This window comes from Cebus imitator, unplaced genomic scaffold, assembly GCF_001604975.1.
Source record: "Cebus imitator isolate Cc_AM_T3 unplaced genomic scaffold, Cebus_imitator-1.0 Scaffold7, whole genome shotgun sequence".
In the NCBI taxonomy this organism is placed as follows: domain Eukaryota; kingdom Metazoa; phylum Chordata; class Mammalia; order Primates; family Cebidae; genus Cebus; species Cebus imitator.
The window spans coordinates 10,388,618-10,411,320 of record NW_016107322.1 but is presented as its reverse complement, the minus strand read 5'-3'; the positions used below and the strand labels follow the sequence as shown (position 1 = coordinate 10,411,320).

The following is a 22,703-nucleotide window of genomic DNA, read 5'->3' as shown; positions in this document are numbered from 1 at the left end:
GGGTCCAAAATGCAGAAATCAGTGAGATTTTCTTAAGCCTTTTAGTTTTAAATTATTTTTAATCTGATTACAAGGGATTGAAATTTCCTTTTCATTATTTATAATTGGTGATGATTAACTTTATTTCTTCATGTTGTCCACATTATCACTTTTATTTAAATGTTCTCTCTCAAAGAATAATTCTAAGCTTTATGGTGAGGCTAATATCACCTCAGTCTAATGCTGATTCTGCAATTCTTTTGTTTAAAGGTTAGTTGCTTTAACCAAATAGCTCTTGGTAACATCTGACCACTTCAGTTTTATCTCCTTAAGACCAAAGTATTTGATAATATGATAAATTGTACACTTGTAAAATAATCTGTTGTGCATTAACAAAATTACTACCAGATGGTACAGGTTTACTCTTCTTAAATCTTACAAATCAAGGTGATCACAAAACTTTAAAGGCCTATCGCATTAGAAACAGGCTTTTGTTTAAGTCACCTTTAATAGCATCATATTGTATGGGAACATTTCAAGAGCAGTTGAGCTTAATCTGTATCATACTGGCTGAAAATAATGCCAATTTGTCTATGAGTGGATAGAGTACACTTTACTAAGGAATCTGTGATTCCTTGTTTCATAGCATTTTCACATGCATGGTATCACCTCTCTCCTCGATCTTCCCATCACTGGATTGTTTCATGCATCATGCTTATAAAAGATCATGTCACATTTCCCCATCTTTATTAGGGATGCTTATAAATATTCTGTTAAAACTTTAAACATTCATGATAATAAGTGCATGTTTGCATGGGAATAGAAGAACCATTCTTCTGCACAGAAATGTATGTGGGATATTTACCTTATAACATTAATCCTACAAACAACACAGGGAAATATGAAATGTAAGCAGGCACATTATTTTTTTCTGCTGAAAATTACATGGACTAATGGCAATTAGGTTGGCTCTCCAGATAGGTCAGATTAAATATGGAGTGTACTGGAAGGGGGAACCTGCAATTTAATATGCTCAGGAAGGTCCACAGAGAGCACCTATTTCCCGCCATTCAATTTGGGGATCTGTACATTTAAAGCAGATTGTTAATTTGTAATTTATGGCATGGGAAGCAAAGAAAACATAAGCTGCTGTTCTCTATCTCAAAGAAAGCCCTCTATAGAAGCTTTACTTTGGATCTATGTAGAATGAGCTTCGGTGCACTTACCAAATGATCTGGAGCAAGTTCTGATATTCTTAGAGCCTTATTTTTTTCATTCAAAATATAGGAAAATACATCTTATAAGAATGTTTTCAACGTTAAAAATAATGCGCTAACAATGCTATGTATATAACTGGTGTTGGTATATCACAGTTCTCATTAATTAAAATAATAGTAATAATATTGTTGCTTAAATACATTGGCACATTTATTGAATTTACCACAGATTCACTGATGCACTTTTTGTGTACTTGCAGAACTGTCAAAGCCATTTTATACATAGGACCTATTTTTTTCAGATGTTAGGCTTTTGCAATTCTTAAGTTCTTTGAAATTTCTATAGAAATACCAGAGAATTTAAACACATTTGTTATTTTAGTATGGAATGGTCAGAATTTGAATTCGTCTTCCATAATGCAGTATGAAATAGTGTGCTTTTAACATAAATTTGAAGATATTTAGCATTTTCTTCAGAAGAGATGACTGAAATCATAAGAATCTATACATCCAATCTCTTAGATTGTGAAAAATTCTGATAGTGTACTTTCTATGTAAGTGCTGTGTTTTTAAATATTCAAATTAGGATAAAATTTTTGCCATCACAGAACATATAGCCTATGCAGGAAAGAGACTGGAAATGTCAGCTCAAGCCTTTTTCATTGATTTTATTCTGTTCTTTAATCTTCACACTGACTGATATAACTTCTGCTGGAAGCCTTCTCATCCCAAAATGCTGGAACTCTTAAATAGGTTTGTATGGAAGCAACCTAGGATGCACAAGATTCTGATTTTTCCTCTCAAAGCTCCAACACTATAACTTAGACATAGGTTAGGGGCCACGTAAAACACTGATATCCCCTAATGCAATTAATATCATTTGTGTTACATTTTCTGTTCAGCTTTTTCAGATCTTGGCTATGGAATGGAACCATTTATGACTAAGAATGAACTTTCCAAATAAATTCCCCTTCAAACAATTTTTACAATACTCTGCACAGATTTTTCTCTTTTATTTATTTTTCACCAATAAATATAAATATAGAAATGGTCAAGATGCATTTTATTTCTTATTTGTCCATGAGTTAATCATTAGGAAATTATTAATGGAAATAGCAAAAAGGACCTGTTGATAATTTTGAAGTTTAATGTAACTCACCAGAAAACTCCTTTTTAAGCTATAAGTCAGACCTGTCTTTCTAAGATTATATTTTCTTCTTCACATTGAGGAGTTAGCCTAATGCTTCCTCTTCAGATGTATGTAGACACAGTTTAATTTATGTTAGCGTGTATGTTGTTAAAAGATATGGGAGTTATTTATGTTTTGAACATGTTTTCCATATGAAATGAGGCACAAATTGGCCAAATGAGTAAGCTACGTTCTAGCATAATCTTATGTTCAACAAAGGAGGGTGAAGCAACTGGCCATATGGACATTGAATCTCTCATCCTGGCCTGATGAGCTCTAATTTCTGATTAATCAATTAAGCTTGTCACTTGCAAGCTCTTCTTGTTTTCCTTTGACTCTTTGGGATTAAAATGCCACAGAATGTGATTGAGTGTTTATTTCCCTTTATAGCTGTTTTAGAGATATTTCTTCTTACATATAATTATAATTAGTAATATTCAATGCTTTTTATATTTTCAAATAAAAATGTATTTTAGTAAAGTAAAATTGGTCAATCTGCATCAAGGAATCCCTTGCATACCCAACCTTGATTTGACTTTGCCATGGTTGTGAGTCTTCTACAGAATCTAAGTCAATTAATTTAAATTGTAAGGGTAACAGCTTATACATGATCTCTGGAAAAGGCTTTATCTCAACAAGCATTTGGTAGTGAAGGAATTTCTCACACTGGACCAAACTATAGAGAGCTAAGTGTAAGAACTCACAGAGAGGAAAACGGATTTATTGTTGGCAAAGTATTTTCAGCTGGTGTACTTGTAACTCAAAAGAGCCAAGAGTTTGAAAATGAACTTTTCTCCCTTCAAATGCTATGAACATTTGTCATCTTTATTTCTAGAGTATAGTCATAATTCCTTTCTAGATTTTTATTTCAGACTGTTTTAGCAGTGACTGCATGTAAATTCAGTATTAGAGCCAGATGGTTGGATGAGGTGATAAAAAGCAAACCTGGTTTTGTGGGAAAGTGAAAATTGCCCATAAGACTTTGTTTTTTACCTTTAAAACAGCAGGACACTGTTTCATGAGACCTGTGGAGGAAATAATACATTAACTGTAATAGCTATAAGCTAAATCAATTTTTCATATTAATGCTGAATGCTACCGTGTAATCTACCTAGAATTTTCATAGAGGTAAAAATCAATCCACTTTCTTACTTTTAGAAGATAGCTAGCAAAGGATAAAGCCACTCTTTATATTGCCTCCTTTTTGTAGGATTCACTTTGGGGTTCTAGTCTTAATGACTTGGGAACCAGGCACCTGGGGAATCTGCTAAAAAGCCTTCACTGTTTCATCTGCTCTTCATCAGCTCTCAGCAGGTTGTCTGTTCCTGGTTAATACCATAAATTAGAGAGGGCTTTCCTGGCTGATTGCTGTAGGCTGCATACTTCTGTCTAGCCCAGGAAAATGGGTATCCAGAAGAAAAATGCCATACCCAAGCCTTCATATTGGCTTTGAGCCACACTTAAGGAAACGAAATTGGTGTGTTTTAAGAGGGCTGTTTTACTTCTTTCTATTATTACTTGTTAAAATTAGGAACCATGAAAAGGTTCTCTGGTGATATACATTTGATAGAGAGCAAGGTACTAATTTATACTTTCACAAAGAAAATTATCCTCTCCTTTAACTATGTCTCTCTGCAGGGTGGCTCCCACTTGCCTGCAATTAGCAATACATCTCTTCCTGATGTAGTCTGTAATCAAATTATCATAGGTGTGCTTCTGCAGCAGCAAACAGCCAACTACCAATTTATAAATCACCATGAGGAAGAAATGAGAAGTTTAGGAGGAGAAATGGAAATAGCAGAGACATGCAGCTGCCACAGTCCTAGGCGGGGACTCTCCCAGGCCTGTGTTCTCAGCTGGCAGCTCACCAAGCTGTTCAGAGAGCCACGTGTTCCCACTGGGATAATTGCTTTTTCTGCATGAGTCTCTTGTTGCTTCTCTCTGATGATCGAGTGTGTTTAAACTCCTGGCTGAATTCATGTTGGTTTTCAAATGGTATTGTAAAGTGTACCAGGAAACAAATGAAATTGGATCATGTTCTCTTATATGTATGTAGCCCAGGCAAATATGGGACGCCAATGGAGAGATACTAATTGCCTATTTTTGCTCTCAATTCCACTCCTAAGAGAGCAGTTGAAAGACCTGAAACAAGTTATGGCTTTTCTCCATGCAATGCTGTCCTTTTTATGTCACCAGGAAATTTTTAGAATGGTCATTTGACTGCTTTCAATTTGACATTCTCATATTTTCTTTACAATGCCTGTGTACTCGCCCCAGTATCCTTTTGTTATATGAATCCCAGGAACATTATTTACACTTCAAGTAGGCTGCAAAAGATGAAATAGCCTTCCCTTGAGAATGGACTAGTGAATAATTTCTAAAATCTAGGTAAATACTTTTTACAGCTTGATTGAAAGCTTACTAATCTGGGTCTAATTTTTGTATAGCCTTGAAGAAAAAAATAAATATTAGTGTGCAATCTATTTTCCTTAGTTTCATTCATCTTGGGGTCCAGTGCTGTCATTTTGTGTTATGAGTCCATATTGGACTGGTCTTGAGTTAAAGACAAGTTTACCTGACAGCCTGTGGATGCACAGTGTGAAACTAGATCATATCTAATGAAGAGACTTGAGTGGGAATTAATTAAAACAATGCATTTCTCCTTCCTCCTTTTCCTTCTACTCCCCTTTCCCCTTTCTCTCTATTTTAGGTCCCTGTGAACCAGAATGAAATAGAAAAAGTTATATTTTGGGGTAAAAAATTTTGGGAAAATGAATCAATAGCTTTTATAAAAAATACGAAGATCAAAAACACTTTCATAAACTTTGCTAACCAGGAAGAACTGTGATTTGGCTGAGGTTTATTGTTTATTTAATCCAAAATAAAACATTTGCTTTGATATTTCAATATAAAATTTTTTTGTCAAAAATACATAGAATTTTAAAATTATTTTGTGAGATTAGTACAAGTAGATAAATATTTGTACTAAGAAATATATATATTTTATAGAATATATAAAAACAAATTTCTCAGAATTTATTCTTAAGTTTAAGTGAAGTATTGGTGACGAGAGCAGTAAGTATAAGTTGCTCTCTATCAATGATTTTTTATGGCAATGGTTTTGAAATGATTTATCAACAATTTACATTTTTATCTGGTAGCTAACTACATTAAATTTTAGATCTTAAAGACAAACAACAACAAAATTATTAAAGTGTATGTTCAGAAATGTAATTTGTCTGGATACTATATTAAACTATAATTATAAAAACATGAAATTATTTAGTAAGAGATTTTTTTAAGTATTCGTGTTGCTCTACTTACCTGGGAATATGACAAAGAAATATTACAAAATAAGAAATACTATATTTTCTTACATATTGTATAAGATCTGAATTATATGAATTATTTACTTGATTATATTATTTTAGGTCACTATGATACTTTTGGGATTGATTATCCAATTCTTTGTCTGTCATTTGTACAAAATAATTATGCTACTAGCAATGTTTTTGCTTAATTAGAATGCAATAAAGCATGATTATTTTTGAAAAATAAGATGGCATGCATCAGAAAATATGGGTGCTTTAAGCTGAACTGCCTGGCACTAAAGGCTGATAATATTCTTGTAGCCAGATCGGAAAGTCCTGGGTATTACTTTACCTCCTCCTATTCTCTGCACCGCCTCAAACAAGTTATTTTCTCTGGATTGTTATCAGTTGTTAAATTGATGCCAAACTTTAAAGAAATAAAAGCTGTTATTATTGTGACTCTCCTTCATATGTTTCTGGGAAAAGGAGTCCTTAGAGAACATCTAAAACTGTCCTGCAGCTGATTTCACCAAGGGGAATGTCTGGGGGCTATGAGTGGCCATCTGGCTTACCTGCATCTCATTGTCATTAAGAAGCCATGCCAGGCCCTTCTGTAGTTCACCAGCTTGCTCTCTGTTCTACAGGTCAAAGATTCAGGCAGAATTAAAAGCATTTCTATGAAGAAATAGTCTGCACAAGGAGAGTTAATGGTGAATTGTTTAAGGATGGGACACCAGACTATAGATAAAAACCTCTCATCTCACTTAACTTTACAAAATAGTATGAAAACTCGAAGGGTGGTAAGGAATCAAGTTTTTTTCAGAGAAAATAATTTCTAAACTCAGGTTCTTTAGGCAACCTCCCTCTTCATGTTAATCCCACTTGTCAAGCCCATACTGCTGTAAATGAATATTTTCAAGTGTTTAATCTTTTGGAAAATTGTAAAAAGTTAGTACTGCCTAATTTCTTATTGGCATGATGAGGCCTGTGTGTGTCTTATTTGTATTATTTGAAATGTATTGCACTTTTAGCATTATAAATCAATATTCTATTATTCATCGTTTTGATGTATTTTTAAATAGTATTTCTAGTAAAGCACAGTTTTTACATGTAAAATCTATTAAAGAAAATGAGATGAATTCTATGACAGTTTGGTGGTTAGCAATTTTGAATCATCTTTGAAGCTCCTAATATAATTAGTGGTTTTGTTTTTGGTCTGTTGAATTCAAGTCACATTAGGTTAATGTAATTAAAGGCAGAAAAGAATTTGTGTAGCCAAACTAGTTAATTAGCTCCAGTCTGTTCAGTGTGTTAACCTAGAGGTGTATAGATAACATTGTGGGGGTGATGTTTGAAAAAAAAAAAAAAAATTCCTGTGTAACAGATACTGCAAATCATCTGACTTGCTTTAGGGTAGAAAATGAAGACATCCCAAAGAGTTCATTTTAAGTTCATCTTTATTTCTGATTGTGAGCACTGATTTCAGGGTAAACTGTATACTCTATAGCATAACCCAATCAAAAACTTACTGAATTTATGTTTTATAAGGTAACTGAACAAAAAACTTTACTAAATTTACTTTTTTAAAGGCAGCATATTTCTTTGTGTGCAAAGGTAATTTTTTTTTTTTTTTTTTTTTTTGTATTCTGGAAATAAGAATACCGATGCTAGTTTTCCTATGCTAACCAGAGATACAAAATTGTTCTCTTCACTTTTGGTAGAAAAGCTAAGTCTTAAACCAGATTATTCTCTATAATTATTCCATAAACAATTCAGTAAAGGAGATGAAGGCAGGATTTCCTACTGCTTAGAGAGGTCTTTACCCCTAAGAAAAGTAGTCATTTCTAGTTTTTTACAGGGAAAATTCCTGGTATGTAAAAATCATGTATATTAAAAACATCAAGAATTTCTACATCTTCATGTCTCTAAAACATTTTTTTAAACCTGAGACTGGTACAGAGAAACATATAAAGTTTAAAGATATTTGAAACTTTAAAATTCTTTATCTCCTTCTCCTCTCTCCTCTGTCTCTTTCCCAAAAAGGAGCAAGACCAGTGGGACATTTTTTTGTTTTGTTTTGCTTTCATCAAGTATGTATATAGCTGAGGCCCCTCTTGAAGCACTGTCTAGAGCTTATGGAAATGTGGGCTTCTAATGTGGTTACCATTGTGGGCTGGTGAGGTATATGGTAATGAGAAAGGAAGACCTCGGCCTTGAATTTTTGACATAGGCTAAATGCAAGCATATTGTCTGAAAGTTTAACATGTTCTGCTTCTCCACTACCCGGATTATGTTAATTGAAGGAGTGCTGCAGCAGTTCAGTGTTTAACATTGTGTCTGTTCATTACACAAACTGGTTTTTGATAGGTTTACAATTCCACTGTCAAATCCAGCTGCAGGAAGACACCTGCCAAGAAATATTTCAGCTTGTTTTAAATAGTGCTATTTTCACATTTGTAGTGTTTTGTTTGTGTTAGACATATTTGTCTTCCCTATGTAGACATAGAAAATGTTAATTTTTGGCTTATATAGGGGCACCACAGTTTAGAATGTATAAAGTCACCCCAAATTTACAATGAATATTTTAATATGACTCAACATAAAATGTTGCTTGTTAATAGTAGGCATTGCTTGAAAGCTGATATGTTATATTTGATCAAGGTCATAATACTGTGGGGTTTTTTTTTTTTTCTGTTTTTTGGTTTATTGAAATGAACAGCCCACCACGTATTCCATATTTGTGACCAATAAGAATAGAATTACGGCTTTTTAAGCTCCATTTCAGTGTAGTCATTGGCATAATGTCAAAATTAATTTGGATTTATGGAAATTGAAAACTGTCATTTTTCTTCTATTCTTTAAGTTCTCCATTTGCCCTACCTCATTGTTTGTTCTTTCAGCTTTACCAGTTTCTGGCTCTATCATCCCTGATGTATTCAGTTTCTCCCAAGCAGTGAGGGTTGTTTTTCCATTTTGTAACATCTACTTTGGGGTTCTTAAATATTATTGTCGGTGAATAAGGAACAGAATGTTGTATACTATAATGAAACTGGTTTATTGATGAGGTGGGGAATTTGTGGGGAGAGTATTTATATGAATCTGGGAAATCTCAGCAGTTTTTTTCCTCAAGTACAGTAAGTATTATTTGTATTATCTAATTTTATCCCTTCCTTCCTTTTGTCATTTGAATCAAGCATTTATTCTTAGTCAAGATCTGGGTCTTTGGAACAAAGTTTCTCAATCTCTGCACTATTGACAGTCAGATAATTCTTTAATGCGTATCCCTGGCCTCTACTTATTAAATACCAGTAGCACTGTTCCCACACACCCTTTAATCCCCCAACCCCACACCAAGTTCTGACAACAAAATATGTCTGCAGACATTGCCAGATATCTCCTGGGACAGGGAGGGCGATTGCCTCCATTGAGAACCACTGCTTTGGAGGAGATAATAATGCTCTATAAAGCCTAAATTTTACTTGTTTCTAAGTCTTATGCTGTGTGGATGAAAATATATATTTTCCTGATGAAATCAGTGGAAATTGCTTTAGTAATTACAGTCATACATTGCTTAATGACAGGGATAGGTTTTGACAAATTCATCGTTAGGTGATTTTATAGTTGTGCAACCATTGTAGAATATACTTACACAAACCTAGATGGTATAGCCTGCTATACACGTAGGCTATATGGTGTAGCTAATTCCCCCTAGGTCACAAACCTGTACAGTATGTTACTGTATTGAATACGGTAGGCAGTTTAACACCATGGCAATTATTTGTGTATCCAAATATATCTAAATGTAGAAAAGGTGAAACACTGGGAAACGATCTTACAACAACCACAGCATCACTGGGAATTTTTCAGCTCCATTATAATCTTATTGGACCATCATTAAAAATGAGGTTCATCCTTAAGCAAAATGTTATTATGTGACCTATAGTTGTAATTTTAATAAAAAGCTTCTCGATTTAGCCTAACAAAGGAATATTGTTTTTGATAAGAAAGATCAAAAACAATATTGAATCACTAAATGCATATGTATAATGTATAATTATATTAATAATGTGCAGGCATTTTTCTTTTCTTTTTTTTATTGTGCTTTAGGTTCTGGGGTACATGTGCAAAACATGCAGGATTTTTGCATATGTACACACATGGCAATGTGGTTTGCTGCCTCCATCCCCTCGTCACCTACATCTGGCATTTCTCCCCATGTTATCCTTCCCTGACCTCTCCACCCGCCCTGCCGCTGTCCCTCCTCTAGCCCCCACCAACAGACCCCAGTGTGTGTTGCTCCCTCCTTGTGTCCATGTGTTCTGATTGTTCAACACTTGCCTGTGAGTGAACCTGTCTGGACCTGGACTTTTTTTGGTTGGTAGACTATTAAATGCTGCCTCAACTTCAGCGCTTGTTATTGGTCTGTTCAAGGTTGCAACTTCTTCCTGGTTTAGGCTTGGGAGGTTGCAAATGTCCAGAAATGTATCCATATCTTCCAGGTTTACTGGCTTTTGTTCATAGAGTTGTTTGTAGTAATCTCTGATGGTAGTTTGTATTTCTGTGTAGTCAGTGGAGATATCCCCCTTATCATTTTTTGTTGCATTTATTTGATTCTTCTCCCTTTTCTTTTTTATTAACATGGCTAGTGGTCTGTCTACTTTGTTGATCTTTTCAAAAAGCCAGCTCCTAGATTTATTGAAGGATTTTTTTGTGTCTCTGTCTCCTTCAGTTCTGCTCTGATCTTAGTTATTTCTTGTCTTCTGCTAGCTTTTGAGTTTTTTGATCTTGATCCTCTAGCTCTTTCAATTTTGACGATAGGGTGATGATTTTAGATCTTTCCTTGCTTCTCTGGTGGGCATTTATTGCTATAATTTTCCTTCTAGATGCTGCTTTAAATGAGTCCCAGAGATTCTGGTATGTTGTGTCTTCGTTCTTGTTGGTTTCAAAGAACATCTTTATTTCTGCCTTCATTTCATTGTTTATCCAGTCGACATTCAGGAACCAGTTGTTCAGTTTCTATGAAGTTGTGAGGTTCTGAGTTAGTTTCTTAATTCTGAGTTCTAATTTGATTGCACTGTGGTCTGAGAGACTGTTTGTTATGATTTCCATTCTTTTGCATTTGCTGAGGAGTGATTTACTTCCAATTATGTGGTTAGTTTTAGAGTAGGTGCCATGAGGTGCTGCAAAGAATGTATATTCTGTGGATTTGGGGTGGAGATTTCTGTAGATGTCTATTAGGTCCGCTTGGTCCAGATCTGAGTTCAAGTCCTGGATATTCTTGTTAATTTTCTGCCTCATTGATCTGTCTAATATTGACAGTGGAATATTAAAGTCTCCCACTATTATTGTGTGGTAGCCTAAGCCTTTTTGTAGGTCATTAAGAACTTGCTTTATGAACATTGGTGCTCCTGTTTTGGGTGTGTATATATTTAGGATCGTTAGCTCTTCTTGATGCATTGATCCTTTTACCATTATGTAATGCCCTTTCTTTTTCTCTTTTGATCTTTGTTGGTTTAAAGTCCATTTTATCAGAGACTAAGATTCCAACTCCTGCTTTGTTTTTTGCTCTCCATTTGCTTGATAAATCTTCCTCCATCCCTTTATTTTTAGCCTATGTGTGTCCTTGCATGTGAGATGGGTTTCCTGAATACAGCACACCAATGGGTTTTGACTTTTTATCCAATTTGCCAGCCTGTGTCTTTTGATTGGGACATTTAGTCCATTTATATTTAAGGTTAATATTATTATTTGTGAATTTTATCCTGCCATTTTGATTCTAGCTGGATGTTTTGCCTGTTAGTTGACACATTTTCTTCATTGTGTCGATAGTCTTTACCATTTGGTATGTTTTTGGAGTGGCTGGTACTGGTTATTCCTTTCCTTGTTTAGTGCTTTTTTTAGGAGCTCTTAAAAGGCAGGCCTGGTGGTGACAAAAATCTCTCAGCAATTGCTTACCTATAAAGGATTTTCTTTCCCCTTCACTTATGAAGCTCAGTTTGGCTGGATATGAAAGCTCTTTTCTTTAAGGATGTTGAATATTGGCCCCCACTCTCTTCTGGCTTATAGAGTTTCTGCAGGCAGAACCGCTGTGAATCTGATGGGCATCCCTTTGTGGGTTAACTGGACCTTTCTCTCTGGCTGCCTTCAGCATTTTTTCCTCCATTTCAACCCTGGTGAATCTTACGATTATGTACCTTGGGGTTGCTTTTCTTGAGGAATATCTTTGTGGTGTTCTCTGTATTTCCTGGACTTGAATGTTGGCCTCCTTTGCCAGATTAGGGAAGTTCTCCTGGATAATATCCTGAAGAGCGTTTTCCAGCTTGCATTCATTCTCTCCATCAGATTTAGGTACACCTATCAAATGTAGATTAGGTCTTTCCATATAATCCCATATTTCTTGGAGGTTTTGTTCATTCCCTTTCACTCTTTTTTCTCTATTCTTGCATTCTCATTTTATTTCATTGAGTTGATCTTCAGTCTCTGATATCCTTTCTTTTGCCTGGTCAGTTTGGCTATTGAAACTTGTGTATGCTTCGTGAAATTCTCATGCTGTGTTTTTCAGCTCCATCAAGTTGTTTACATCCTTCTCTAAGCTGTTTATTCTAGTTAGCCTCTTATCTAACCTTTTTTCTAGAGTCTTAGTGTCTTTGCATTGGGTTAGCACATCATGTTCTTTTAGCTCTGAGAAGTGTGTTATTACCCACCTTCTGAAGCCTGTTTCAATTCATCAGATTCATTCTCCATCCATCTTTGATCCCTAGCTGGTGAGGAGTTGTGATCCCTTGGAGGAGGAGAGGTGTTCTGGGTTTTGCTGTTTTCTTCCTTTTTGCACTGGTTTCTTCCCATCTTTGTGGCTTTATCTACCTGTGGTCTTTGTAGTTGGTGACTTTTGGATGGGGTCTCTGAGTGGACATCCTTTTTGTTGATGTTGAAGCTATTTCTTTCTCTTTCTTAGTTTTCTTTCTAACAGTAATGCCCCTCTGCTGTAGGAGGAGGTCCACTCCCGACCCCACTCGCCTGGGGATCACTCATGGGGGCTGCAACACAGCAAGGGCTGCAGAACAGCAAGGGTTGCCCCCAGTTTCTTCCTCTGCTATCCTTGTCCCAGAAGAGTACTGCCAGATGTCGGCCTAAGCTTTTCTTTATGAGGCGTCTCTTTGGGTATACAGGGGTCAGGGAGTTGCTTGAGGAGACAGTCCGTCCCTTGTAGAAGCTCAAATGCTGTGCTGGGAGCTCCGTTGTTCCATGCAGAGCTGCTGGGCAGGTACCTTTAAGTCTGCTGCAGCTGAACTCACAACTGCCTCTTTTTCCAGATGCTCTGTCCTAGGAAGGTCAGCTTTATTTATACGTTCCTATCATGCTGCTGCCTTTTCTCATAGATGCCCTGCCCCACACAGAGCAGTCTAGTCACAGTCTGCCAGCAGAGGCATTGCTGAGCTACTGTAGGCTCTGCCCAGCTGCTGTGTAAACGGCCTCAGTAGTGGCGGACTGCCTGGGTAGTGGGGGACATTCTTCCCTGCACTGAGCTGGACCATCCTGGGCCCAGCTGCGCTTGCTGCAAAACCAGAGCGTTTCAGATTGCTTGTTTTGTGGGGATGATATTGGACGAGCCAGATCACCTGGCTCCCTGTCTCAGCCCCATCCCTTTCAGTTGAATGGGCAGCCCTGCCTCCCAGGCCTTCAGGGCACCAGTCAAAATGGCCACCCAGACTTATGTGAGTTTCTGTGTGCCCACCTGGCACCAGCTGAAACTGCCATGCTGAAAAGCTTGGCGCTTTTCGGCTGGAAACCTCCTGGTCTGTGTGCAGTGAAAACTTGTTTGGAAATGCCGTGAGCACTCACCCTCTGCGCTGTTCTCGCTGGGAACTGCACTCCAGAGCTGTTCCTATTTGGCCATCTTGGAACCTCCCCCTGGGCAGCCATTTTTCTAAGTGCTTTATATCATATATTTTGTAATCTTCCTAATATCCTTAGAGTTCGATATTAATAGGATTCCCATTTTAGGGTTAAAGCAATACAGAGGAACTGATATTTTGGCTAAAGTTACACATACATAATAAAAGGTAGTCTGACTCCAGAGCCCATGCTCACTTTGCTCTCCTAAGTACAGATATCTAAATATTTATCTAGGATTTATAAATCTTTTTTAAAAAATTTAAATTTTTGTGTATGTTTTGTTATCTTTGGGTTTTACCTAGATAATGTTGGTAAAGCAGACACTGAGTAGAAAAACAAAGGTACAATTTAGTTGACCTTGTTTAGTCATTGGTGATTAATATCTGATATTGTTACAAAAAGTGCATTTTTCTCATTAAAACCGTTTTGCAAGTTGAATGTTTTTTTCAGGACTTGATTTGTTTTATATTTTTGCATTGATATTGAAGTTTTATATATATGAACACTGCATAACCATATGCTTTTTAGTCATATTATATTACTAATGAAAACAGTTTTCTATGATGCTTGATTTATCAAATAACATTTCTTGTAGAAAAGTTTTACAGAGTAAACAAACTCAAGGTTTGTTTACTTACAAAGAATAGAGAAAGTATTTGTAAAATGCCTGATGGGTGACTTTCAATTTACACAGTCAATGTGATTTAGTTGTAAAAGATGGCTGTAAAATAAATGTTTATTGAAAAGAAACAGTTCTTCTATTTATATTCAATACCAAAAACATGGATATGTGCTCCCAAAGCATAGGTCTGATAGATTCAGTTATACAATGTTTTCAGGATTCAGCTAAGTATAACATATAATTGGAGCTATGGTAATAGGCTGCATACTACAAATTCCTTAGTGTTTTATAGCTCTCTTTGAATTTTGGTTTACCTCAACTATTGTTTCCTTCCATTCATCTCGAAATTGGAATTTTTCCATGTCTGTGAATCTCCTGGCAGTCCCCTCATTACTCTTGTTAATTAATCCCCGTCCTTCTCCATTTGTATGGATTCTTTCAACATATAATAGCATTGGGCTGTAATATATAATGTTAATGGGTGCCCCACATGTGCAAAAGCAAGTTGATTTAAAATTCTACATTCCGAAGTATTTAAGATTTGTAAGCATAAATTAGTACTATATTACACTGAAGCTGTAGAAAGAAACCTATGCTGTTGCCAATTATTTATGTTATTATCCTTTGACTCACAACTTTTCTATATATTGAATATGTCTTAAAATTATCCTTAAACCCTTACATTTTATAGGTGACAAAACACATTTAACACTTATTCACTTTTAAAATAAAGAGGATGTTAAAAGCATGTGTTTTCTCTTATTTTGGTATATCTTTTATTTATTATTGTGTAATTCTTTCAGCAATAAACTTGGCTTCTAAATATGCAGTGACTTCAAGGTCAGATTCTGTGGCATAGGAGGAGGCTCCATTTGCTAGCCAAAGTTGTAGAATTAATAAAGAAACATCTAGCTACACCTCAACTAATTAAACTTCCATTTCAGATATTGGATTTTTCACCTTCCTTTTTTCTTTTCTTTTCTTTTTTTTTTTTTTGAGATTGGGCCTTGCTCTGTCATCCAGGCTGGAGGGCAGTGGCACAGTCTCAGCTTACTGCAACCTCCGCCTCCAAGATTCAAGCAATTATTCTGCCTCAGCCTCTCAAGTAGCTGGGACTACAGGCATGCGCCACCATGCCTGGCTAATTTTTGTATTTTTAGAAGAGATGGGATTTCACCATATTGGCCAGGCTGGTCTCAAACTCCCAAACTCATGACCTACCTGCCTCGGCCTCCCAAAGTCCTGGGATTACAGGCATGAACCACCATGCGTGGCCATCCCTTTTTCCTGTAATAATTTTTTTTCCTTAAGATTTCTGGAAATGTTTATGCGAGTATTCCAAAATCAGTGCATGAAAGGTTACAAAAGTTCTTTTTAGAAGATCTTGGTAAAATGATACTCAAATTATTCTGGACTTCAAGAACTCAAGTTTTTAAACTCAAGTTTATTAAACAGTAATTAAGATAATAGGGATGTGGGGCTGTGCATTTATTTTTCATTTGTATAACTCTTATAGCCAAAGAGATATATCTTAAAGTCTTTATCTTGTTCCAACTTGTTATGTGACATTGCACAAGTCACTTTCCTCCCACAAAATTTTTACTATTTACAAGGCATTGTAACAGGGCTCTCAAGAGGAATTAGATACGCTCCTCTGCCTCAATGTTCATAGTAAGGTCAGGGAGACTGACATTTAAAAGCATAGATAAAACATGTTGTTACAATGGACATACCGGAGGTATGTGGGAGGAGAGGTTATACTTTTCTGAGCCACTGTTCCCTTTAGTGAAAAACGAGGTTATTTTAACACTTCCCCAGTCTCACAGCGGGGTTATGATAAATAAAGATATTTAAATGATATTTTTATACTATACACTAAGTCCTGCTAAAAGGACTTTATAAAGCATAAGATCATTAGCAATGTAAACCAATAGCCTTAAGTTGGGTATACATCTGAGAATCCTACTTCGATAGCTCCTCAGGAAATAACTGCACATATGAGAAAAGATGTATACGAAAGGATGCTGATTTCAATACTGTTCATAAGAGGGAAGAATGACATACCTAAATTAGCTAGCAGTAATATGTTAAATATCTATCAGTAGGGGAATAGTTAAATAAAATATAATAAACCTAAATGTTAGAATTGTAGGTAGCCATGGAAATTGAGGCTGAGGATCTGTGTAAAATTTCTTGAACATTTAAAATATAAAAATGCCTCATACTGTTGAAAATGCAGCGTACAAAACAGCGTATCTCACATGATTCTACTTTAGGAAAATTATGTGTATGTATATATGTTTATATGTGTATACGTATATATAAACATATTCACTGTATGTATGTCTGTGTATATGCATATGTGTATGTGAGTGTGTGTGTATACACACAGAATTAAAAGAAGAACGTTCAAAAGTACTGATGGTAATTAACATGCACTTTTTGTGTGACATTTATTTGCTTTATATTTTTCCATTTGAAAATTTAAGTATGTATGAAATAATAAAATGATTTTTAACATATAACTGTAATAAACTTTTACAGAAATGTTTTAAATTGGATAATAGGCTAACAATAGTAGTTTACATTTAACAACAATATTTTGAGTGACTACTATGTGTAGGCATTATTCTGCGTATGAGGATAGAATGATGAACGATGCAGAGAAGAATCTCTGGATAGTAATCTGGAGCAGGATGATCATTTCTTTATGATACTATTGAAAAAAAATCAAGTTCTAAACTAACAAAAGTTAAAAATTGTGTTAATGTTTTGTTTGCTCTAATAGGTAAAGACTTGGCCAGAATACCTAGTTAGGATGCCTAGATTAAAATAAACCTATTTAGGCTTTCAAAAAAGTGAGGCATCCAAAACCTTATCTTTACAAAGTAGTAGTCTCAATGAACTCCATAATGTATTCTGAAAAAAATGTGCTTGAATATTTCCCTCTCTCCCATCCTCCCTGCCTCCCTCCCTCCCTTCCTCCCTTCCTCCCTTCCTCCCTTCCTTCCTTCCTTCACCTAGTTAGTAACTATGAGGTCTAAACCTCTATGAATAAACATTCTGGAAATTTTCCCTAACAAAACCTAAGATCAGGGCATTATACACATTCATAGGTAACTGAACTCAACACCGAACCAAAAGCATGTTAAATTAAGTAAGGACAGGCCAATCTTAATTAATGTTGACATCTTGTACTGTATGCCTGCTTACATTTAAAATTAATTTGTAATCAATTAATTCTATGTTCAAGAGTGTGCTCAAATGTGACTTTCCAGATGATTTATTGGGACCTGTTCAGTCTCTGCCTCCTAAGTTCCCAGAAACAGCTTGGGTGTTAGCAACATCATGTTTTTAAGGAAATGACACATTCTACTGTGTTTCGGCAATGAAGATACATTCCTTTAAAGCAACTCTGGGAAATCAAGTTATTAGAGACATTTTAATTAATTCATATACTGCTAGAATACATTTTCTTAAAATCACTTACAGCTAATACATATTTCTATATTAATTATAGTCATATGGTATTAAGAATTTTCTTTTTCTCTTTCCTCTTGCTAACCAAATTACTCACGCAGTTTTTTTGTGGTTTTCACTTAAATAAATAATATGAAATAACTTGGTCGATTGGGCAACAAGTTTCCAGCTATACAGAATATAATAACTGTCCATGAAATGTAAGTAAGGATAAACATTTTTGCTTCTTTTATATTGTACCTTTAGAGTCAATTCTCTTGAATGTTACTACCTAAAAATTGCAAATACTACACATCAGCTGTTTGATATAATTATACTTTTATTTATATGCTTAGAAAGTAGTCTTCACTTATGAAGACCTCTGTCATGTAAACATAGCTGAAGCAATTTTAGTAGTATTAATGTGAAACTTTTTTTTTAAGATACGAGGAGGAAAGCTCATGATCACTTACACCCGTAAAAGTGACGCTGGCAAATATGTTTGTGTTGGCACCAATATGGTTGGGGAACGTGAGAGTGAAGTAGCAGAACTAACTGTTTTAGGTAAGTGTAATTTTATTTCATTTTCTTATCGAAAAATATATCTCTTATCATTTTGTATCTGTATACAAGGGAGAAAGAAATATTGGCAAGCCAAATATTTTTGGGAGGCTGGGTAGAAAGAGGAGAGAAGAAACCAGAGAAGCAGTCTGAGATAAAATAGCCGAAGATATGGGTGGAGGTCTAGGAAGAATCACTAGACCTCAGGAGAAGCTTCTAGAAAGAGGGAACTCTGTGGAATAATTTCCCCACTATTATTTTAAGTTAAAAATATGCTCTTACTGAACTCCTAAAGTGTTTTTCACTTGGTTCATTTTAAAATTTTACCTTGAGACGGCTCTTTCTAATTTTAGAGAGACCATCATTTGTGAAGAGACCCAGTAACTTGGCGGTAACTGTGGATGACAGTGCAGAATTTAAATGTGAGGCCCGAGGTGACCCAGTGCCTACAGTACGGTGGAGGAAAGATGATGGAGAGCTGCCCAAGTCCAGGTACAGATCAGAGTTTCATGATGTGATTTATCCACTCAGCATCTCTACGTTTCTCATCACATCCTCTCTGCATCCAGGCCATTGGAAGAGTCCACTCTAGAATCCTTGATCAGGGGCCAGATACAATACTAGAGATAATTAGCACCAGGAGGTTGCCATCCTGCTTTATCTGAGGCTTGCAGAGAACTGTGCATTCATGACCCTCGGCTGCACAGGGAACACTTGTAAAATGTGATATTCTTTAATATCACAGGTTTGTCTTCTGTTTAGCCAGATGACAGTTAATACTGATTTTTGTATGGTAGTAGGCAGGAAAGGGAAGAAAAATAGATACAGCATTACCAACATATCTATGAGCCACTTAAAAATCAGGCTTCCTTTTCCTCAGCTATAATAACACCAGAGAAGGGTAGGAGAGGTCAGAATTTCTTGATATCTGTCAAGTCCTCAAATTGGCTAGGAGCAGAGATGCACGAATCAGGGAGCCTTAGGGAATGAGGCAATAAAATAAAGGCTTTCAGGTATTGTCAGTGGGCTGTCTTCTCCAGTATGTTCATTCATTCGGCAAACATGTGTTGAGCCTTCTCTCTAGGTGTTGGGATTACAGTAGTGGTTTAGACATAGTTTCTGCTCTCAAGGAGCTCCCAAAAGGAAATGTATTGATAGATACAGAATAACATTATCAAGCTGATACGGTTTGCTTTGTGTTCCCACCGAAATCTCACCTTGAATCATGAGATTCACGTGTTAAGAGTGCAATCAGGTGGAGATAACTGAATCATAGGAGTGGCTTCCCCCATGCTGTTCTTGTGATAGTGAGTGAGTTCTCACAAGATCTCATGGTTTTATAAGGATCTGGCCTTTCCCCTGCTGGCACTCATTCTCTCTCCTGTGGCCCTGTGAGGAGGTGGCTTCCACCATGACTGTAAGTTTCCCGAGGTCTCCCCAGCCGTGTGAAACTGTGAGTCAATTAAACCTCTTTCCTTTATAAATTACCCAGTCTTGGATATTCTTCATAGCAGTGTGAGAATGGACTAATACACAAGTCGTTTTGTCACATAAAGGTAAACCTGTGCCCGCTCAAAAGGGGAAGTTTGGGAGAGAGTTCTCAAAGAAACATGACACATAAGTAATGTCTTGAAAAATATGTATCAATCTGATAAGGAAGAAGAGAAGAGTATTCCAGGAAATAGGTCATCACAACATAGACACAAAGCTGAGAAGTAATGTCATATATGCTGAGTGGCATAAAGCTTAGCATGGCTCGGGCATAGGATTTATGATGAGAAGTATGAGATATCAGGTTGAAGCCAAGAGGGGCTTTGTATAATAAAGAATTTCTTATGATATTGTATGCACAGTGGTGAGCCAAGATTGTTAGTATAAATGGGTTTACTCTTTCAAAAAATTAATTTTGTTGACTGGGCACGGTGGCACATGCCCATAATCCTAGCACTTTGGGAGGCTGACGCGGGTGGATCACCTGAAGTCAGGAGTTTGAGATCAGCCTGGCCAACATGGTGAAAGCTCATCTCTACTAAAATACAATAAGTAGCCGGGCACGGTGGCACATGCCTGTAACCCCAGCTACTGGGGAGGCTGAGACAGGAGACTTGCTTGAGCCCAGGCAGTGAAGGTTGCAGTGAGAGGAGATCATGCCACTACACTCCAGCCTAGGTGACAGAGTAAGACTCCATATCCAAAAAAAATAATAAGAAAAATTAATTTTGTTAGCACTATGGGTGTTACATTATTCTGGGGAGAGGCTAGTTGCAGGGATATTTTTGTGGCTATCCAGATCTGAACTGCAAGGTGAGATGGAGACAGGACTCTACAGGAAAGACAAATTTCTAAGACTAAAATGACAACTTGGATGACTTGTTAGATATAGACAGCTGGTGAAAGAAGACAGGTAAATGTGTTAAGAAAAGGAGTTGGTTTATGTTAGGGGAAGAAAAATAAAGTTTTATTTAATACATTAAATATTAGGTGCCTATGGGATGTGATGTCTAATTACTAGTCAGTTAGAAATCTGAATTTGGAACCTGGATGAATTAGGGGTTGGAAATAGTTGCATGGTAGATCAATATAGAAAATATAGCAGATAACATAACTAAGGGAGATCATGTATAGTGAAAAGAGGACTAAAGTGAAAGCTCAAGGGAAACCCAACATTTAAGAGGAGGGAAGATGAGGCAAGACAAGTGAGCTTGAAAATGAAAGTGGGTTCAAATTTCAACTCTGCCACTGAACTAGATGCGGACCAAGACCAAGTTACTTTACCTCCTATACCTCAGTTTCCTGATCCAATAAATGAAGGTGAGCATAACAGTGATTTCATATCACTGTTATAAAAACTTTGATAAAATCTATAAAACATTTCAAGTCTGGCAAATGATAAGAGTTTAATTAGGGGTCACTATCTTTTCGTTTTAGTGTTAGCACAATAGCTTGAGGAAATAAGTAGGTAAATGCCAATGTTATCCCAAAATCTTCTTTTAGCAAGTAGTTAGCCCACATAATGATAAAAACAAGCTTCTCTTCTGCCAGCTGACTTAGAGGAATACCACATTTTATGCATCGTTTTAAATTATCAGAAGTGAATATGGCGTGTGATTTGAAGCACTGAATGTATAATGATGAGATCTTTCAAGTAGAAAGTCACTTAACTGTGCTTTCTTTTGTTATGTCATTAGATATGAAATCCGAGATGATCATACCTTGAAAATTAAGAAGGTAATGGCTGCCGACATGGGTTCCTACACTTGTGTTGCAGAAAATATGGTTGGAAAAGCTGAAGCATCTGCTACTCTGACTGTTCAAGGTAGGAATTGGGGAAGTCTTTGTTGTGGTTGTTTTAGCATACAAAATGTAATGCTGAAAATTGAAGAAAATATTATGTATAGGCTTATATTACATATAGACTTTATGTATGGCTCTAAATATGTATTTCAAACATATTTAAAGAACACATACTGTTTTTGCCTATGGAAGTTCTAAGTATTTGTTACAGGAAATTGAATTAAATGTTCAAAATTATGTAGAGTTCTATCTTGGTCAAGTAAAAGCCAAGAGTGTGCTTTAAACTCCAGGTCTTCAAACATAGAGCCCTTCTAATCTGTTAATTAAATGATGCTCTTGCTGTCTTGGAGGAAACTTTGTGTTTGGACAAAAACAAATCTTTGATTACTTTAAGATCATGCACTCTCAAGGGCCTAAACAAGAAGATTCTGTCACTCTTTAGAATGTAGGATTCATTCATAGAGTAAGGGCTTTGAAATTATTTTCTGTGCACATAGTGCCTGTGTCATAACACTCAATAAATACCAGTTGAATGAATGCATTGTGTTTGTACTTTGCTAATTTTGATACAGATTTATTATTTAGTATCAAATGAGCCCAAGTGGAGACCATATTCTATGGATACAAGGTTTTTGAAAGTCAAAGTCACATCTTACATTGATATGAGGAAATAGTTCTGTCACCTCCTTTGCATCCATAATACAGAAGTTTTTCACTCTCATAATCCCATTTTGTTTTTCTCCATGATGTCATGCTGATTATTTTTCACTATGTCTCATGTTAGAACTTTCCCCTATTTTTTTTTTCCTTTTAAGTGGCAAGTTGTGTATTGTGGAATTTCAGAGACAATGACCTTTAAAAAACATTTTATTGGTTGGGAAAAAATTCCTATTTTGACAGTATATGTAGTAAATGGGAGCTCTGGCCATAAACCACTTAGCTTGTTTTGGGGTCTAACATTAGCAACACTTGATGCTGTCTATTTTCTGAATACTATCTCTTCCAAGACTATTAAGAAAAAAAAAAAAAAAGGTGGCTTTTGAGGGAGTGCTTCTACTGTGGGCTTTGTACAAAAGAGCCTTGTGGGCTTTTTACACTAGGAAAAAAAAGAGGAGGAATATTTCCTTCCTGTGTCTAAAGCCATTATATCCCACTTTGGGTTTTTTAGCTCAGCC

The 22,703-nt window shown here is 36.0% G+C and overlaps 1 protein-coding gene across 12 annotated transcripts in view; it reads left to right on the top strand.

Annotated features, from left to right (window-relative positions):
- The window catches only part of ROBO1 (roundabout guidance receptor 1), a 1,110,926-nt gene that overhangs the window by 979,000 nt on the left and 109,223 nt on the right, over positions 1-22,703 (top strand). For all 12 annotated transcript variants that reach the window (XM_017539966.2, XM_017539955.2, XM_017539921.2 and 9 more), the window contains 3 exons: positions 18,117-18,237; positions 18,588-18,726; positions 21,423-21,550. In XM_017539966.2, coding sequence (XP_017395455.1) covers positions 18,117-18,237; positions 18,588-18,726; positions 21,423-21,550 — 388 coding nt within the window. The remainder of the gene's footprint in view (positions 1-18,116; positions 18,238-18,587; positions 18,727-21,422; positions 21,551-22,703) is intronic.